We start from the raw sequence: 15,025 nt of genomic DNA, 5'->3' as shown, positions 1-15,025 counted from the left end.
CTCTGGGTACAAGGCTGGAACAGTCACAAAGTAATTCACTGCTGCCAATAAACCTTCTGCATGTTTGGGGAGAAAAATCTAAATGGACAGGTGGAGACAGTGACCAGAGTGGAGGATTGAACCCAGGGTCTCAGGAGCCATGTTGTTGTTGCATCCACTCTGACTGGTGTACCAGGAAAAACAATGTAATTTAAACATGACAGACTCCAAGGTGTTGCAAAATGAGTCATAAAGATCCAGCACCAATCAGAATTTCAGCCCTGGACCGATTTAGATAATCAAAAAGTTAATAAGCTAGCAGGAACTGGATGAGGTGGTTTAGGAATAGAGACAACAAATTATCTGATCTAAATAGGGGTTGCCAAGACCAGCAATATTCAGCCCAAAATCTGTCTAAACCCCAACCTTAAGAATCTGAAACTATCCCAAAATCCAAGGTGTTGGAGTTGTTTGAAAAATGGCAAAAGAACGATCAGTGTACGATCAAACCTTCTTTGAATTATACTTTCTTTTTACTTTTACACTAATTTTTTGTAAAGCACTGTGTTTACAATGGTATTATTAATTATTATACATAATTATTTTATCATATTATCATTATAATGTATTTTATAATAATTTCAGACCCCAGACAAGAACGTTTAATAGTAACACAACAATTACAAGGACTAAATTTGACTTAACCTATTCTTTTCTGTTCCTTCCTCTCCGTACTCTTTTCTACCAATTTTGTATTTACATTCATTTATGATTTCTGATTAGAATTTCAGGTTAAATGAGGGACTATTTTGAACTTTTGAACTGTTTTCTATTGTCACTTGAGCTCATGTATACATGCAGTGTTAACCATTTGCTTTTTTCCTGTTGTCTTCTCCTTATCTTCTGTCGTGTATGTTCAGGAATTTATTTCCAAACTGTTTCACTGCCTTGCTGTGCAGCTTCCTTATGATTCAAGTTTGATTCAGAACCATTTACAATCTTAGAGCTTTTTTTTCCTAAACATGTGTGCACTTTTCCTCAGTAAGTGCTAAGTAGATAAACATTTTCATTTTGTACTGTTTGCTATGAAAGCTTTTTGGCAACGTGGAAAATTTAAAGCGACCTTTACATTTTCACCCGTGGATGCATTTTCAAACAAGCCCAATTTGCCAACTAAATCCATTCATATGTGATTTATAGTTGATTAGTTTTCAATAAAGCCCTCTTGCTCCCTCTGCAGGCCCCAGGACAAAGAGTCAGTGTTTAAAAAAGCATTTAAAAGATTTATGATAGAATTTTTATAGACAGGAAACAGTCAGTCATTTTTATTGTGCCAAAACAATCTTCTAGATCTACTGCCATTGTAAACTATTCTGTCGTTTCATTTTGTTTAGCTTGATGTGAATGTAAAGGTAAGTATAAAAGACATTTACTTTTTGTAAGAAAGAAAATGATTACATCCCAAAGAAAATTCTACATATTTATTGAATAAGTGTTCTACATAGCAAAACAAGTATTCTCTTTAAAACAGTCAAAAAGGATTAAAAAAAAAGATCCTCTGCCAGGAAAAAGAGAAAACAGGTAATAAATTTTTACTGTACTAGGTTGAGTAATTGGATTTCTTTATTAAATTGTCTTAACTGGATTAGGGTGGAATTTGAAGTCTTAAGTTAATTAATGAGTACAAATTGGATCAATTTTGTGTGATGGAAATGCACACATGTGGATAACCCAAGTTAATACAGCAGGTAAAGTATATGGCCACATATATACATTACATGGCCAAAAATATGTGGACACAGCCATGAGGGAAAACTTTGCAAAGCTCACAGCCACAGCCTTTCCACATGTTCAGTGAAGGCTTTCCACAACATTTTGAAATGTGTCTGTAGGAATTTGTGCACGAGGTTAGGCATTAATGCTGGAGGAAAAGATTTGGCCCTCAATTGATGTTCTAATTTCTTCCTGGGGTGTTCAGTAGCGTTGAGATCAGGGTTTTTATGCAAGCCACCGAATTTCCTTCACACTACTCATTAAACCATGTCTTTATTAACTAGTCAAACTGAAGCAGGAAAGGGCCTTCCTCAAACTTTTGCCAGCACAATATAAATTGTCTGTCCATAATTTGTATACACCAGTTATTAAGGATTGTTGCTGAAACACCTGAACTCAATAATTAAGAGGGGTGTCCACATACTTCTAGCCATATAGTGCATTTTAGAATCTTACAGTAACTTGGCTATTCAGACATTAACAACTAACTGCTTAAAACCTAAAAAAAGAAGTTGGACATATTCACTTGTATAGCACTGGTGGCACAGATAAAGAAACAAGAACAAGACAATATAAATAAAGCACAGTGACTCAGCAGGAACTAAAAGGAGCTAGAATCAGGAGCTAAAATAAACTGAAAGTCATTAATGTATCCTCTAAATGATTCCCCAGCTGAGAAGCCTGGACTGTCACAGTTTCCTGCACCACAATACTTTCCGAACAGACGGTACATGTAAGACAGTATATATTTATTAGCACAACATTAATAAACTGATAATTCGCTATTAAATAAGCAGCTTAGAATGTAATTAACTGTATTACCCATTTCTACACCCTCTTCCATCATCCTATCTGATATTCAGAACCGGCTCCTGGTTCTCTTTATGCTCATGTTTAAAAGCTTTGCTGGGATCAAACCTGCGAGAAGCACTGCTGGATTTCACGTGCTCCAGCTCCTTCTTTTGCTTCGCCACCTGAACCTGGAGCTTAGCCACTTCCTGTAAAACAAACAAGAAGTCATCAAGAGTGCCTAAAGTAGCCAGAAACCTCAGCTAACATGATCACTTAGTGTACAGTGAATGCAGTTCTGACCTGTTTGAGCTCCAGGTTTTCCTCCTTAAGCTTGATCATGTGCTTGATCTTCTGCTTTTGGTTCTGATGGCCCAGTAGATTAGCATAAGCATCTGCCAGCTTACTCAGCTGAGCCTGTGTGGCCCCCTTCTCAGAGAGCAGTGCGTGCCTCTCTGCTGCAAAGCCGTCCAACTGCTCCTAGGAACCCAAAAAAAGAAAAAAAAGATGTGAGGCAGATAGGGTGCTAAAAATATCAAGACTGTTCACGATCTTCCTAAATGTAGTATCAGAGGAGCTCGTTTGTTCGATTCCTAACATCATATCAGTTGCTATGGCTGTTATCAAGGCTGAATAAAGGGTTCCATCTTTAAAAAGTCAAAGTGGTGGTCGATATGTTTCTTTACAGAAATGTATTAAAAGACTTTATATGGCTTAGGGTGTTTGAGTAACTGTGAGGGTGTAGAGTTTTACAGATTTTTATTATAGATCTCTTATATGGCGTTTTTATGTCTAAGACTTTAAGCAGTTTTTTTTTTTTTGTTATTCATCTTTTGGCATGAGTACAGAATGCATTTAACAGAGATTCTTGCTCCACAGAGGGGGTAGGTGAGGGCCTGATCTCCCTTTAGCAGGTAGTTATGAGTTACCAGAGGGGTGTTTATTTATTTAATAGGATTTTATTGTCACATACACACTTTGGTTACATTCATGACAGGACAGGTAATATACTGGTTACAAGATTCATCAGTTCAAGTCTTTAACATCAAACACAGTCATGGACAATTTTGTATCTCCAGTTAATCTCACTTGCATGTTTTTGGACTGTGGGAGGAAACCGAAGCTCCCGAAGGAAACCCACGCAGTAAGGACCCGGATCGCTCCACCTAGGGATCGAACCCAGGACCTTCTTGGTGTGAGATGACAGTGCTACCCACCGAGCCTCCGTGCCGCCTACCAGAGGAGTGAGACTTAGGGTGTGTTCGAAAAGCTAGTGTGCTCTCTACATAGGCAGCATTTTACGTCATCCTGTGCGCGCTCCTGAGAAGGAGGCTGTTCGAAATCTTAGATGCCTTAAAATCCTCACTTCTGAGGCATCTTATTGTTTCAATGTTATTTTGGCTCAAGAACGAGTGAGCATCCGACGCTGCCTTAGTGATCAAGACAATCCCAGCATTCATGGCTGATGGGGCGGAGAAACGAATGGAGTTATTTTCAAACGTAAATAAAATACAGATTTTTAACTTGTATAAACTTGTACCGTGTGTTTTTATTTGCAAGTTCAGGCTTGTCAGGAAATTTAACCGTTATCGGTACATGAAGGGAGATGTTATATTGACGTTAGCGTGCTGTGCTACCTCAGTTTATTGGTTTTAATGGCGAGATGCTAAATGCTAAACGCGAAATGCTAAACCCGATGGAATCGCCGTCTAAGTAGTGCGTTCGAATAACCTGACTTATAAGTCACTGACTTATTAGAATCCTCTCTACTAAGTCAGCTGCCTATGTAGACAGTGAGACAGCAAGGCAGCTCCCTAGGTTTTCGAACACACCCTTAAAGTACAGTAATAAAAGTAATTCAGCATATGCTCACCTGGAATGGTTTAACTTTAGAATAGAGTTCTTCATACAGGTTTTTCCAGTGCTCAGTCTCCTCATTCGATGTGCTGTGGAGGGAAATGAATGAATAAAGGATTTTCATGAAAATCATGCTATAAAAATCTAAAGAATATTTAGGGAAATGGTGGTGGCTCAGTGGTTAAGGTACTGGACTAGTAATTAGATGGTCACTTATTCCACTAGTGTACCCTCAACCCTCTACTGCTTTGATAGTCTTGCATCACAAGGGTAAGCTGCTATTTTGCTTACTGACTGGATGTTCAAATGTATTTGTTGGGCGATCGTAAATTTGCTTTAAACACTGTAATAATTTTTGTGTCTGGATCAGTCACACTTATAGTGCATAGCATAATGACAGGGTGTGTGTGTGTGTGTATGTTGGTGAGCTACAGGGCAGAACAGTGGTGCAGAAGGGAGTGTGGGTGCAATCTCTATGACTCAACCGGTCAGTGTCTAGTGATTCTTACATGTTTACCATACATAATGTGGACTGGCTGCTTTAAACCACACTCTGGTGTGAGCGGATGGTTGAATGGGTGTAACTTGCTCCCACTGATTGACACCCTGTCAAGTATGTATTACGGCCTTATGAACAATGTTTTAGTAAGCTCCGGACTCACTGCAACACCTGACTAAAGATGAACGAATAGCACAAGCCATCTAGACCGGTCAGCGTAAGCATTTGTAATTCTGTTAAAGAAGCAGTTTTACTTTTGTTCATTAATCAACAATAGTAGCAGCAGAAAGAAATCAATATCAGTTAAAATTACTAATAGTTATAAATATCACCTAATAACCGCTAGAATTGAGGGCCTACTTGCATTTTTTTGATACTGCATTATATGCAGAACTGCATTACACACCTTTCTTGTGCTTCTGCAAGTTGTTTGCTGAAACTTAGTCGCTCCTGCTCCATCTGCTGGTGAAGCTGGTCACGTTCCTTCTGTAGCGTCTCCATCTGCGTCTGAAGGAGCCATGCCTTCTGCTCTTTGGCCTCTGTCGACTCCCTTCTGCACTGTCGTATCTGCTCCAGCTGAGACAAGGCCTGGTGTTTCTCTTCCTGCTCTTGCTTCATGCTTTTAGTGACATGCTGTACCTCCTGCTCACTCCGTGCCAGCTTGGTCTGGACCTCCAGCAACATCCTGCACACAAACGGTTTTAAATATCCTTTCAACAAACAATCTGCATGTTAAATCCGTAACTCAGCCTGTTTTTATGTATGTATTTGAGAGTAATGTTTAGGAAAGGTGTACGAATTTGATTATTCTACTGGCTGGGCTGAACAGAGGAACACAGACATCAAACAGCCTCTTTTTTGGTTGTTAGCATCTATGTGCATCCATAGTTATGATGTGATGTCACTAGTCTATTACCCTCTTTTAATTGGTTAACCACATTATTAATTCAAGGCATGCCTTTTATATTTATAGCAAATTCTTTTTATTTAACACACATGCTTGAGATATACAAGTTAAATAAGATGTTATAGATAACACTTATTTGATGTGTCTATAAACAAAACCAATCTGACCTAGCATACTCCTCCCGCTCCTTCTCCTGAGCGTGCTGATGTTGAGAGATTTTCTGTTGTTCCTCCTGCAGCTGCTGACCCACTCTGTTCAGTTCCTCCTCCAGCTTATGTGCATGAGCCTCACTTTGTTCTCTCTGAGCACTCAAAGTCTGTTTTACACTGGGAAAGAGGTAAAGGATTAACAGCCTGATCCAATTCAAGCCAGCACTTCAGGAGCTAGAGCTTAGAACTTACGTCTCTAGCTCGGTGGACAAGTCGCCTATCTTCCCCAGCGAGACGCTGTGCTCATCCTGTAATTTCTTCAGAGCCTCCTGACTCTCATCCACAGTCTTCGTTACGGCTTGCGTCCTGTAAAGCCAGGACCAACATTACCCAGTGATCATGATGCAATAGAAATATGCTTTCCTTCTCACCACACCGGTTAAAGACTCTCTTACCTTTCTAGTTCTGCACGAGCACCGCTCAGTTCTTTCTCCAGGTTGAGCTTCTCTTCAGTCATCTTTTGTACAAACTCCAGACGCTGCTGGTCCTGCTTTTCAAGTAGAGCCAACTCTTCTAGCACCTCCTCCAGCTCATCCTCCAACTGTTTCTTTTCTTTGTCCATCTCCTCATGCATAGATGCCATTGTGGTGGACAGGGAGTCATTGCGAGCCTGTGAGGGACAACATAGATTAGAAGAAATATTATTTGCATATACACTTAAATTTTCTTTAATTCTGGCAACCTGTCAGCAGTGGCTAGCACAAACGCCACTTCTTTACACTGGCCAGTAGCACACTCTTACAGCATTATCCAAAACTGTTATTTATTTATTAGGATTTTAATGTCATGTATTATACACTCTCCAATTCACATCACTTGTGTGTCTTTGGATCGTGGGAGAAAACCAGACCCACGTAGACACAGGGAGAACATGCAAACTCCACACAGAAAGGACCTGGACCACTCCACAAACAATAAACCTATACATAGTTAGAGGTTTCCCATCTTTTCCATACTCAAATAAGAGTAATGATATGTTACCTTCTCTCCCTCCAGCTGTTCAACAACGGCAGTGTGTTGCTGCTTCAGCTGGTCATGTGTTTCTTTCTCAAACTTTTTGCTTTCTTCTAATGAAGCAACATCAGCCAACAGCTCCTGTACTCTTCTTAGTCCTTCCTCTTGGGTCCTGGCTGCTCACACACACACACACACACGGGCAGGATGATGGGGTTAGTGTTTAGTTCTTTAATGTCTGTTACACATATGTGGAACTTCAGCTTTAAAAGTGTTTCTGCCTTTGTGTTGTTAAATATTTCCAGGGATTTCTGTGGGTGGGTGTAATATTTGTTCTGGATGGATAAAGGTTAATGATCTTTGCTGTTATGACTAAACCCCCAGTGATGAGGTTTACCTCGTTGTCTTGTTGGTCTGACGTGTTCCACTTGGTTTAACACTTGTACTTGATGTATGAGTTCATCTATTTTTGGGATTTTGTACTTAGCTTTTGGTTTGCATATGCTGATCTGCTCTCCCCTGGAAATGTTTTAGCAGATCAGCCACTTTTTGGTAGATTCAGCACATTTCCACATCGTAATTTAATTATAAATGACTCTCACTGTGGTTCAGTGAAGTCTTAGAGATTTACAATGCTATTTTTTCCAAAACTGATATACTGATAAAATTTCTTCGGACCAAGGCCTCCTGTAGAAACTTTAATGTAACTGCTTGAATTTAATGGTTTATACAAAATTAAACATAACTGTTTATCAAGTTGAGTTTCATTAGTAAAACAGTTTAGAGAACTGGACACGAGGGTGGTACAGCAGTGCTCTTGGCCAGCTGGGCATCTACACAGACATGACTGGCTATGTGTAAAAGATAAATTGGCACCTTGTCCAGGGTATTCCTGCCTTGCGCCCAGTTGAACCGGACCCAGAAATTTACTGAATTATAACTGTAATTATGCAACAAAAAAAAAGGAGAAAGACTCCTGCTAGCTTTCCTGCTTTAAAGTGGACAGCCATACCACCCAGCCTAAGTTGTACAAGCATTAGTCATGCTTAAAAACCAGCTCACCTCTTTCGTCCTCCATGTTCAGACAGCGTTCGTTCATGTGAGCCACTCTCTGGTCTAGCTCCTCTTCCGTTCTTCTCAGCACCTCCCTGACTCGAGCTAGTTCCTGCTCCTGTTGCTTTACTGTGCTCTGGGAGTCCTTGAGCTCCTGCTCATTTTTCTCCAGCTTGTCCTCCAGCTCTTTCAGAGCAGTCCGAAAGGTCTCTGCATCATGCTTGCACTCCTCCAGTTCCCTCTGCCGCTCCTCGAGGGTGGTGTGGTGCTCCTGCAACTCCTGCTGGCATCTCTGCAGCTCCTGCTCTTTCTCTTTTAAAGAATTCTGAGAGGCGTGTAGATCCACTGTTCGCTGCTCCAACGTTTGCTCCACCTCACTGATGAAGGGCAGCAGAAAAAATAGGGATGTTGATGAAGGATGTCAGAAATTGACCATTAGACACCCACAAAGAAATGAAATATTCATACCCAAGTTTTTCCTGTGAATCACTGACACGACGCTCCATTGCAGATTTGTCCCGCACCTTACACTTTAATTCCTAATGGAAGAAAGACCTTTTATTAATTATCAGAGAAACTGTAAATACTTTGTTAAAAAGTGAATCTTTTTTACTAGCATTAATATACCACAACAATACCTGAATCTCTTCATTAGCAGAATCAAGGTAACTCTGCAGAGCTTTGATCTCCTCTCTCAGCTCCCGTATAACAGCTGCAAGATGGTGAAAAAAGATTAAGGTTTTTGTTAAACAGACTACACTTTTTTTAATCATTTATATTAAATAATCAACAATCGAGAACCAATAAGCCTATTAGGGCAGATACTAGTTGTGGAGTTTCCTGTAGTACTAGCTACAGATTGTGAGAAAATGTGAGACTGGCCATTTTAATCCATAGCTGCTTAGATCCTTCAGTCAGAATATTCTGAAAGCCAGTTAAGACGGGACAGACTTTAGAAACCAGTCATGCTCTTAGTTATGCAATTTTGTTAACTGGCTTGCATTTAGGACACTTTACTCTTGGTATCAGATAATTCCAAATACAGTTACAATAACTGGTACCATCTTTAATGTGGATAATATCCAACTTTCCACCTACAAGGCTATTTATATGTATCATACACCAAGAACTAAGAATTAAAAAGGCTATTTATAGGTAGCGTAGTGGATAGAGCTTTGGGCTATCAATGGAAAGGTTAAGAGTTCGAATCCCAGCTCTGCCATGCAGCCACTGTTGGGCCCTTGAGCAAGTTCCTTAACCCTGTCTGCTCCAAGGCAGTCGTCTAATTGCTGACCCTGTGCTCTGACCCCAGCTTCCAAACACGCTGGATATGCAAAGAAAGAATTTCGTTGTACTGTACACCTGTAATCTATATGTATATATGACAAATGTATTTATTTACTTAATTGAGTTTTTATGCCACTTTATACATTTGATCGTGTTATTTATGGCATGATCTGTGTTATGTTTAAGATATTTGACAAATAAGGGCATTCTATTCTTCTTATTATTTTTTTAACTGTGGCCTCTCCTCACTTCTGTTAACAATCTTTCTTCAAGTTGGCACTGGTTGCAAGGAAAACAAAAGGTCTGTATCTGCGGTCAAGTACATTGACAGTTTAACTTTAATGCCATCCGCAACTTGGGCGAGAGTCAGGTCTATAACATGCACACATGAATACCAAGTACCTACCATGCAGCTTATCCATTTCTTTTTCAAACTCCTCATTTTGCACTTTAGTCTCTTCATGAAGGTCCTCTGCAACATGAAGTTAACCGTAAACATAAATGCTCAATAAACTATTCAAGTTCTGTCTAAACTATTTGAGTTTTGTCTAGTTTAAACAATCTAAATGTGCTCTAGGCTGATTCTCAGAAACCAACCGGCTTGCTTTGTTTACTACCACCAAGCACCACCTAAAGAGAAAAAGTAATCAGTTCTCACCAAGATCTTTGTTTCTCTCCCTGAGTGCACTGAGAGTTGCTTTAGAGGCTTCAAGGTCAGTCTCCAAAACTTTCACTTTGCCCTCTGAACTGATCTGCAGGAAACTCAGCTCCTGAGAAAAAAAACACAGCTTCCAGTTTTCACCTTTCAGCTTACTATACACCACATGAGCATATGACCTGCTGAAGCCTAAAGGTAAAAGTACCTTGTCTTTAGCGTCTAGTTTATTTCTGGCCTCAATCAGTTCCATAGAAAGTGAGTTGATTTTATTCTTTGTGGTGTCTGCAGAGACCTGTGTTTTATATTGGTATGAAAACACATAAAAGAAATAAACAAAAGTAAATGTATGCACTGCCACTGTTAAACAATCAAGCTGAAAAGTAATATACTTCTAGAACCTGACCTTGGACTTGAGAAACTCATTTGTTTTCTTTAGTTCTGCAAGCTGTCTTTCCAGAGATGCCACGCTGGCTGCCAGTCCTGTTTTCTCTCTTACAGCAGTGAGTAGTTTAGCCTCCAACTTCTTAAGCTCTTCTTCCAAAGCCTGAAGCTTGCGGTCTTGTTCTCCCCTCTGCTGAACCAGCAACCGGATCTGGAGAACAAATACACCTTTTTATAACTCAATGTATAAGTGTTTATACGTTTCCAAGCATACGGCATTTTGATACACCACTATAACGCAGATTATTTTTTAAGTTTAAAAACTTAAAACAGAAGAAATTTTATTGGGCTACACAAGACTGCTTGTCATACATAAATATAAAAATAATTATCCACTCATCTGGTATGCACATTTATTAATTTATAAGTGGATGAAATCTGTGGGTTTAATTACTGACTGTAGCCCTGTAAACTTTGCCACCCCTCTGTACCCAATTTATCAATCAAAAGAGACCCTCACTGACCAGACGTTTGGATGTCAGACCATTTAAAGCACGGCATTGACACTAAATTTCTTTAAAGATTGCAAAATACAAAACAAATTAGGCCCAAACAGTCAAGTCAGACATTAAATTACATATATATATACCTCTTTCTCCAGCAGTTTTAGATGTTTTGACTCTTGTGAACAGCTGGTGTCCTTCTTTGTGCTTGAACCATCAGCCTGTGTGCAAGAATAATACTTATAATAACCACTTTATAGATTTCATTATCTTAATCATCACACAGGAAGCGTACTCACCAAGCCATCAACAGACATGGTTCTCCGCACCGGAGACATTGACACATCTTTTGAAGCTGGTGCCACTAAAGCAAAGGAGAAACACGAGCATAGAAAAGTCAGGTCACAGCACAACTTCATGCAAAACATAGAGCGTCGGTTCTATATTAACATATTGGCAACAAAGCCAGAAGCTGTTCAATTACATTTTGCTGCTTTGAAGCGGTCTGCTTTGTGAAATGATGCGGCTCCTTTTACATCTCCAGACTTCAGCTCGTATGTGCCAGGTGGAGGAGCACAGCCTAGCAAGTAAAAAGAGAAAAGAATGAATATGTCAGAGAAAATTTATTCAGAATCATTGCTTCCCTTTTATTAAATATAAAAAGAAATATAACAACACTACTGCCAATAAGAAATATATGAGATTAATAACGAACATAACATGAACTTTATCCTGTTTTTACATTTTTCCCCTTTCAATCTAGTCATGTCCAATTCACTAATTGGGAACTCCATTGCCACTGCACCCACTCTGCCCTAATCAAAGACAGCCTGACATGCGTGCAGTCGCTTATCCTCACAAGAGCTGAATCATGTACAGAGAGTCAAACGCTTTCGCTCTGTGAACCAACCATCTTTTATAGAGGCCAAAAATGCAGCAGTTATGGTAAATGACACCAACCTTCCTTATAGTGTGGTATATTTAAATATACCACAAAAAACAGAGCTGTACACAAAGTAAAAGTGCTTTTTATCTACAACACTGGGAAGAAACTCATAGTTTTACTACCAGAACAGACAATAAGACATTGTCTGCTATTAATACAGGCCTTCAAATGAATACAACTGAGTTTGTTTGATCTTAAATACCAAGGTGCTCCAATGTATAAGAAATATGTTTGAAACAATGGAAAGAAAAACCTGTTCGACAGTGGCAAGTAAATTCTCAGCTGTCAATGATGGTGATAAAGATGTAGCCTCAGAAAGTGTTTATATTTAAAGATGTATGAGGTGTTAGTTTGAAGTTACAGGAAAAACAGATCAGCAGATGTGTTTTGTTTAAATCACAATTATTGTATAGTTTTATAAAATAGGACAGTGGTAGCTCAGTGATTAAGGTAATGGAGTAGTAATCAAAAGGTTGCCAGTTCAAGCGCTATCATCGCCAAGTTGCCACTGTTGGGCCACTGAGCAAAGCCCTTAACCCTCAATTGCTTGCACTGTATTCTGTCATAATTGTAAGTTGCTTTGAATAAATGTCAATGTCAAATAAAATGCTGGCCATTTAGCAATAAAATCTGCAATGTTTTATCAGTGAGCAGTTAATAAATGAATGAAATGAATTTATTGGGTGAATGTATGGTACATAAGTTGATAGGCAGGAGAAATGTAAACATGCCAGTCTAAAGCTGTTTGTTTTCAGATAGTGGCCAATAATATACTTTATTTTCCCTTTATGTTGTCTCAACAATTATGTGTTCATATACGTAGGTTTGACCACATTTATAACAGTAAAACAATTCAATCTTGAGTATTGCACTTTAATTTAATGCCAGATGTTTACATGTATACTTTATTAGCACCCTGATGTTTGTACATGCTGTTTTACATGAATGTATGGATGCATTTAAATGAACAATGAATGAGCCGTTTAAGAATCGAATCTTCCGAAGAAGAATCACTATTAATGTGGTTGCCAGCAATTTGAATCGACTCGACGACACTGAATAAAACTGTTTAGTTCTAAAATCACTGATTGAATACATGAGAATTGTAAAAGGGCAATTAGGCTTTTCAGAGCATTCCAGTTCTTATTACCTACAAGCAACAATGAGAACAACTCGTGATTCAGTGAGTCAACAGGATCTAAATAATAGTTGCTCAGGCAGTCACCATCAGCTAGCTTCTGTTTGCTACAGGTTACTGTAGCTTCAGCATTGTTGTTTGATTAAAAGTCAGAAGCATCAGAACTGTATTAGTACATAAACAGTATTGAAAGCTGATCAATGTAATATCAGACACGTTTCATGTAAATGATCAATAACCGCAAAGTTATGAAAGTACAGCAGCAGAGAAACGTTGCAGTTCTGATCTGTTTTCTATTTTCCTACTTACCGACATTCTCATTAAATCGTTTCAGAGCAGCTCGTGAAAACGACATGCTTTATAATCTAAACAAAACTAATTTAAAAAATGAACGATCAAATCGATAAAATAACAATCTATTAAAAATTCCAACAGCGACACAGCTCCTACAACAACCGCTGGATTTTTGAAACTCAGTCTTCATCCAATCACAGCGAAGCAAATCCGCTGACCAATTAAAATCGTTCATAAGGTGAGGGATCCACATTTCATCCAATCAGAAATGGAGCCCAAAAAACGTCACCGCTGATACAATTCAAGTTCGTCACGAAGCCTGTATGATGAGAGTTTTCTTTCAGGATCAGTCCCGCGCATACCATGCTAAATACCTTATATACGAAACATTGTTACAAAACATACATGTAAATAAGTTATGTTTACGAAAAACTTGGGACACTTTGTAAAATGCAGTAAAAACAAAAATGTGATGTGTTCATATTTTTGAATCTTTACTTAAGTGTCAAAAAATGTCTTTCTTTACTTTTGTCAGTTTTTTGGCTGACTGACCAATTTGATTACATTTTGTAAAAATAAGAAGACCTGTACTTGGATGCCTGCAATACTAAAAACAAGTGTAAACAGAAGCAAAATAAGATTTTTACATAAGAAATTTATAATATTTCAACATATTTTTTTGAAACATTCCACAATAAGCAGGTGAATTGGTAACAGGTGTGGGTATTCTTATTGCATATAAAAGCAGGATACACTAAGTCTTTGGCATACGGTTGTGAGCTATGACCCATCTTTGCTGACAATTATATGAAGAGAATTGTCAATTAGTTTAAAATAACACATTTTTCAACACAAGATTGCAAATAATTTAGGTCTATCACCATCTACCATACATAATATTGTTAAAAGATTCAGCAAATCCACAAAAATCTCATAAGAAAACCCTAAAAAGCACAGCTGAATGTGCATGACCTTTTGAGTCGGCATTGTATGAGAAACCGTCATGCTAATCTGATAAATATAGCTACATGAGATAGGAAAGACTTCAGAAAACCATTGTCACTTAACATAGTCTACTGCTGCAGCAAAATATGCTGTCTGAAACTTTACTACTCAAAATGAAAGTCATACATCAATTCTATGCAGAAAGGTTGTCGAGTTCTCTGGCCATAAGTGTATCTCAGAAGAACCAAAAGAAAGTGGAAACTAATGAAAAGGTGAACAGAACCATCCAGACAGCAAATGGTACAAAAGCCAACATCTGTCATGGTATTGGGGTACAAGAGGCACATCTGGTTCCTATGCGTATTCTTTCTTGTTTAATCCTTGACACACTCACTTATTCCTTTAGTCCTTAAGTGGGCAGCATGGTGGCTCTTTGGGTAGCACTGTCGCTTCACAGCAAGAAGGTCCTGGGTTCGATTCCCAGGTGGAGCGGTCCGGGTCCTTTCTGAGTGGAGTTTGCATGTTCTGCACGTGTCTGGTGGGTTTCCTCCCACAGTCAAAAGACGTGCAAGTGAGGTGAATTAGAGATACATAATTGTCCATGACTGTGTTTGACAATAAAGCCTTGAACTGATTAATCTTGTGTAACCAGTAATTACCTGTCCTGTGATGAATGTAACCAAAGTGTGTAAAACATGTTAAAATTCTAATAAATAAACTACTCTTTAAATTGGAGATATTTTAGATTTTGAGGTAAAGGGGCATTTTTTGTTAAAGGATAATTCTAAAGTTACAAAGGCAAAACCAAAAAAAAGACAATAAAATAAAGATAGTTGAGTTGATTCAGTCAAAC

General features: G+C 38.7%; 1 protein-coding gene across 2 annotated transcripts; it reads right to left on the bottom strand.

Annotated features, from left to right (window-relative positions):
• Positions 1 to 1,445: 1,445 nt before the first annotated feature.
• Positions 1,446 to 13,288, bottom strand: hmmr (hyaluronan-mediated motility receptor (RHAMM)). 2 transcript variants are annotated; one of them, XM_062999775.1, is made up of 20 exons: positions 13,243 to 13,288; positions 11,334 to 11,429; positions 11,149 to 11,213; positions 10,996 to 11,070; positions 10,369 to 10,557; positions 10,171 to 10,257; positions 9,966 to 10,077; positions 9,714 to 9,779; positions 8,659 to 8,732; positions 8,489 to 8,559; positions 8,030 to 8,397; positions 6,995 to 7,143; positions 6,409 to 6,623; positions 6,206 to 6,319; positions 5,972 to 6,130; positions 5,304 to 5,582; positions 4,415 to 4,487; positions 2,845 to 3,021; positions 2,575 to 2,750; positions 1,446 to 2,464 (listed from the first exon to the last, which is right to left on the bottom strand). In XM_062999775.1, exons 1-19 carry the CDS (start codon positions 13,286 to 13,288, stop codon positions 2,601 to 2,603), a joined length of 2,565 nt encoding a protein of 854 aa, XP_062855845.1. In that variant the 3' UTR covers positions 1,446 to 2,464; positions 2,575 to 2,600. The 2 variants fall into 2 exon arrangements, with proteins under 2 accessions (XP_062855845.1, XP_062855844.1); XM_062999774.1 differs by having other exon boundaries at positions 1,446 to 2,750.
• Between the last annotated feature and the right edge of the window lie 1,737 nt (positions 13,289 to 15,025).

Source organism: Trichomycterus rosablanca, chromosome 8, assembly GCF_030014385.1.
Source record: "Trichomycterus rosablanca isolate fTriRos1 chromosome 8, fTriRos1.hap1, whole genome shotgun sequence".
NCBI lineage: Eukaryota > Metazoa > Chordata > Actinopteri > Siluriformes > Trichomycteridae > Trichomycterus > Trichomycterus rosablanca.
The sequence above is the reverse complement of the archived record's forward strand: the minus strand, read 5'-3'. Positions and strand labels throughout refer to the sequence as shown.

Coding starts and splice junctions, on each gene's coding strand:
- hmmr (XM_062999774.1), bottom strand. CDS start 13,288: ATGTCGTTTTCACGAGCTGCTCTGAAACGATTTAATGAGAATGTCG. Junction 10,558..10,995: donor TAAAACTGCTGGAGAAAGAG/GTATATATATAT, acceptor TTTGTTCTCCAG/ATCCGGTTGCTGGTTCAGCA. Junction 5,583..5,971: donor GAGCGGGAGGAGTATGCTAG/GTCAGATTGGTT, acceptor GTTTGTGTGCAG/GATGTTGCTGGAGGTCCAGA.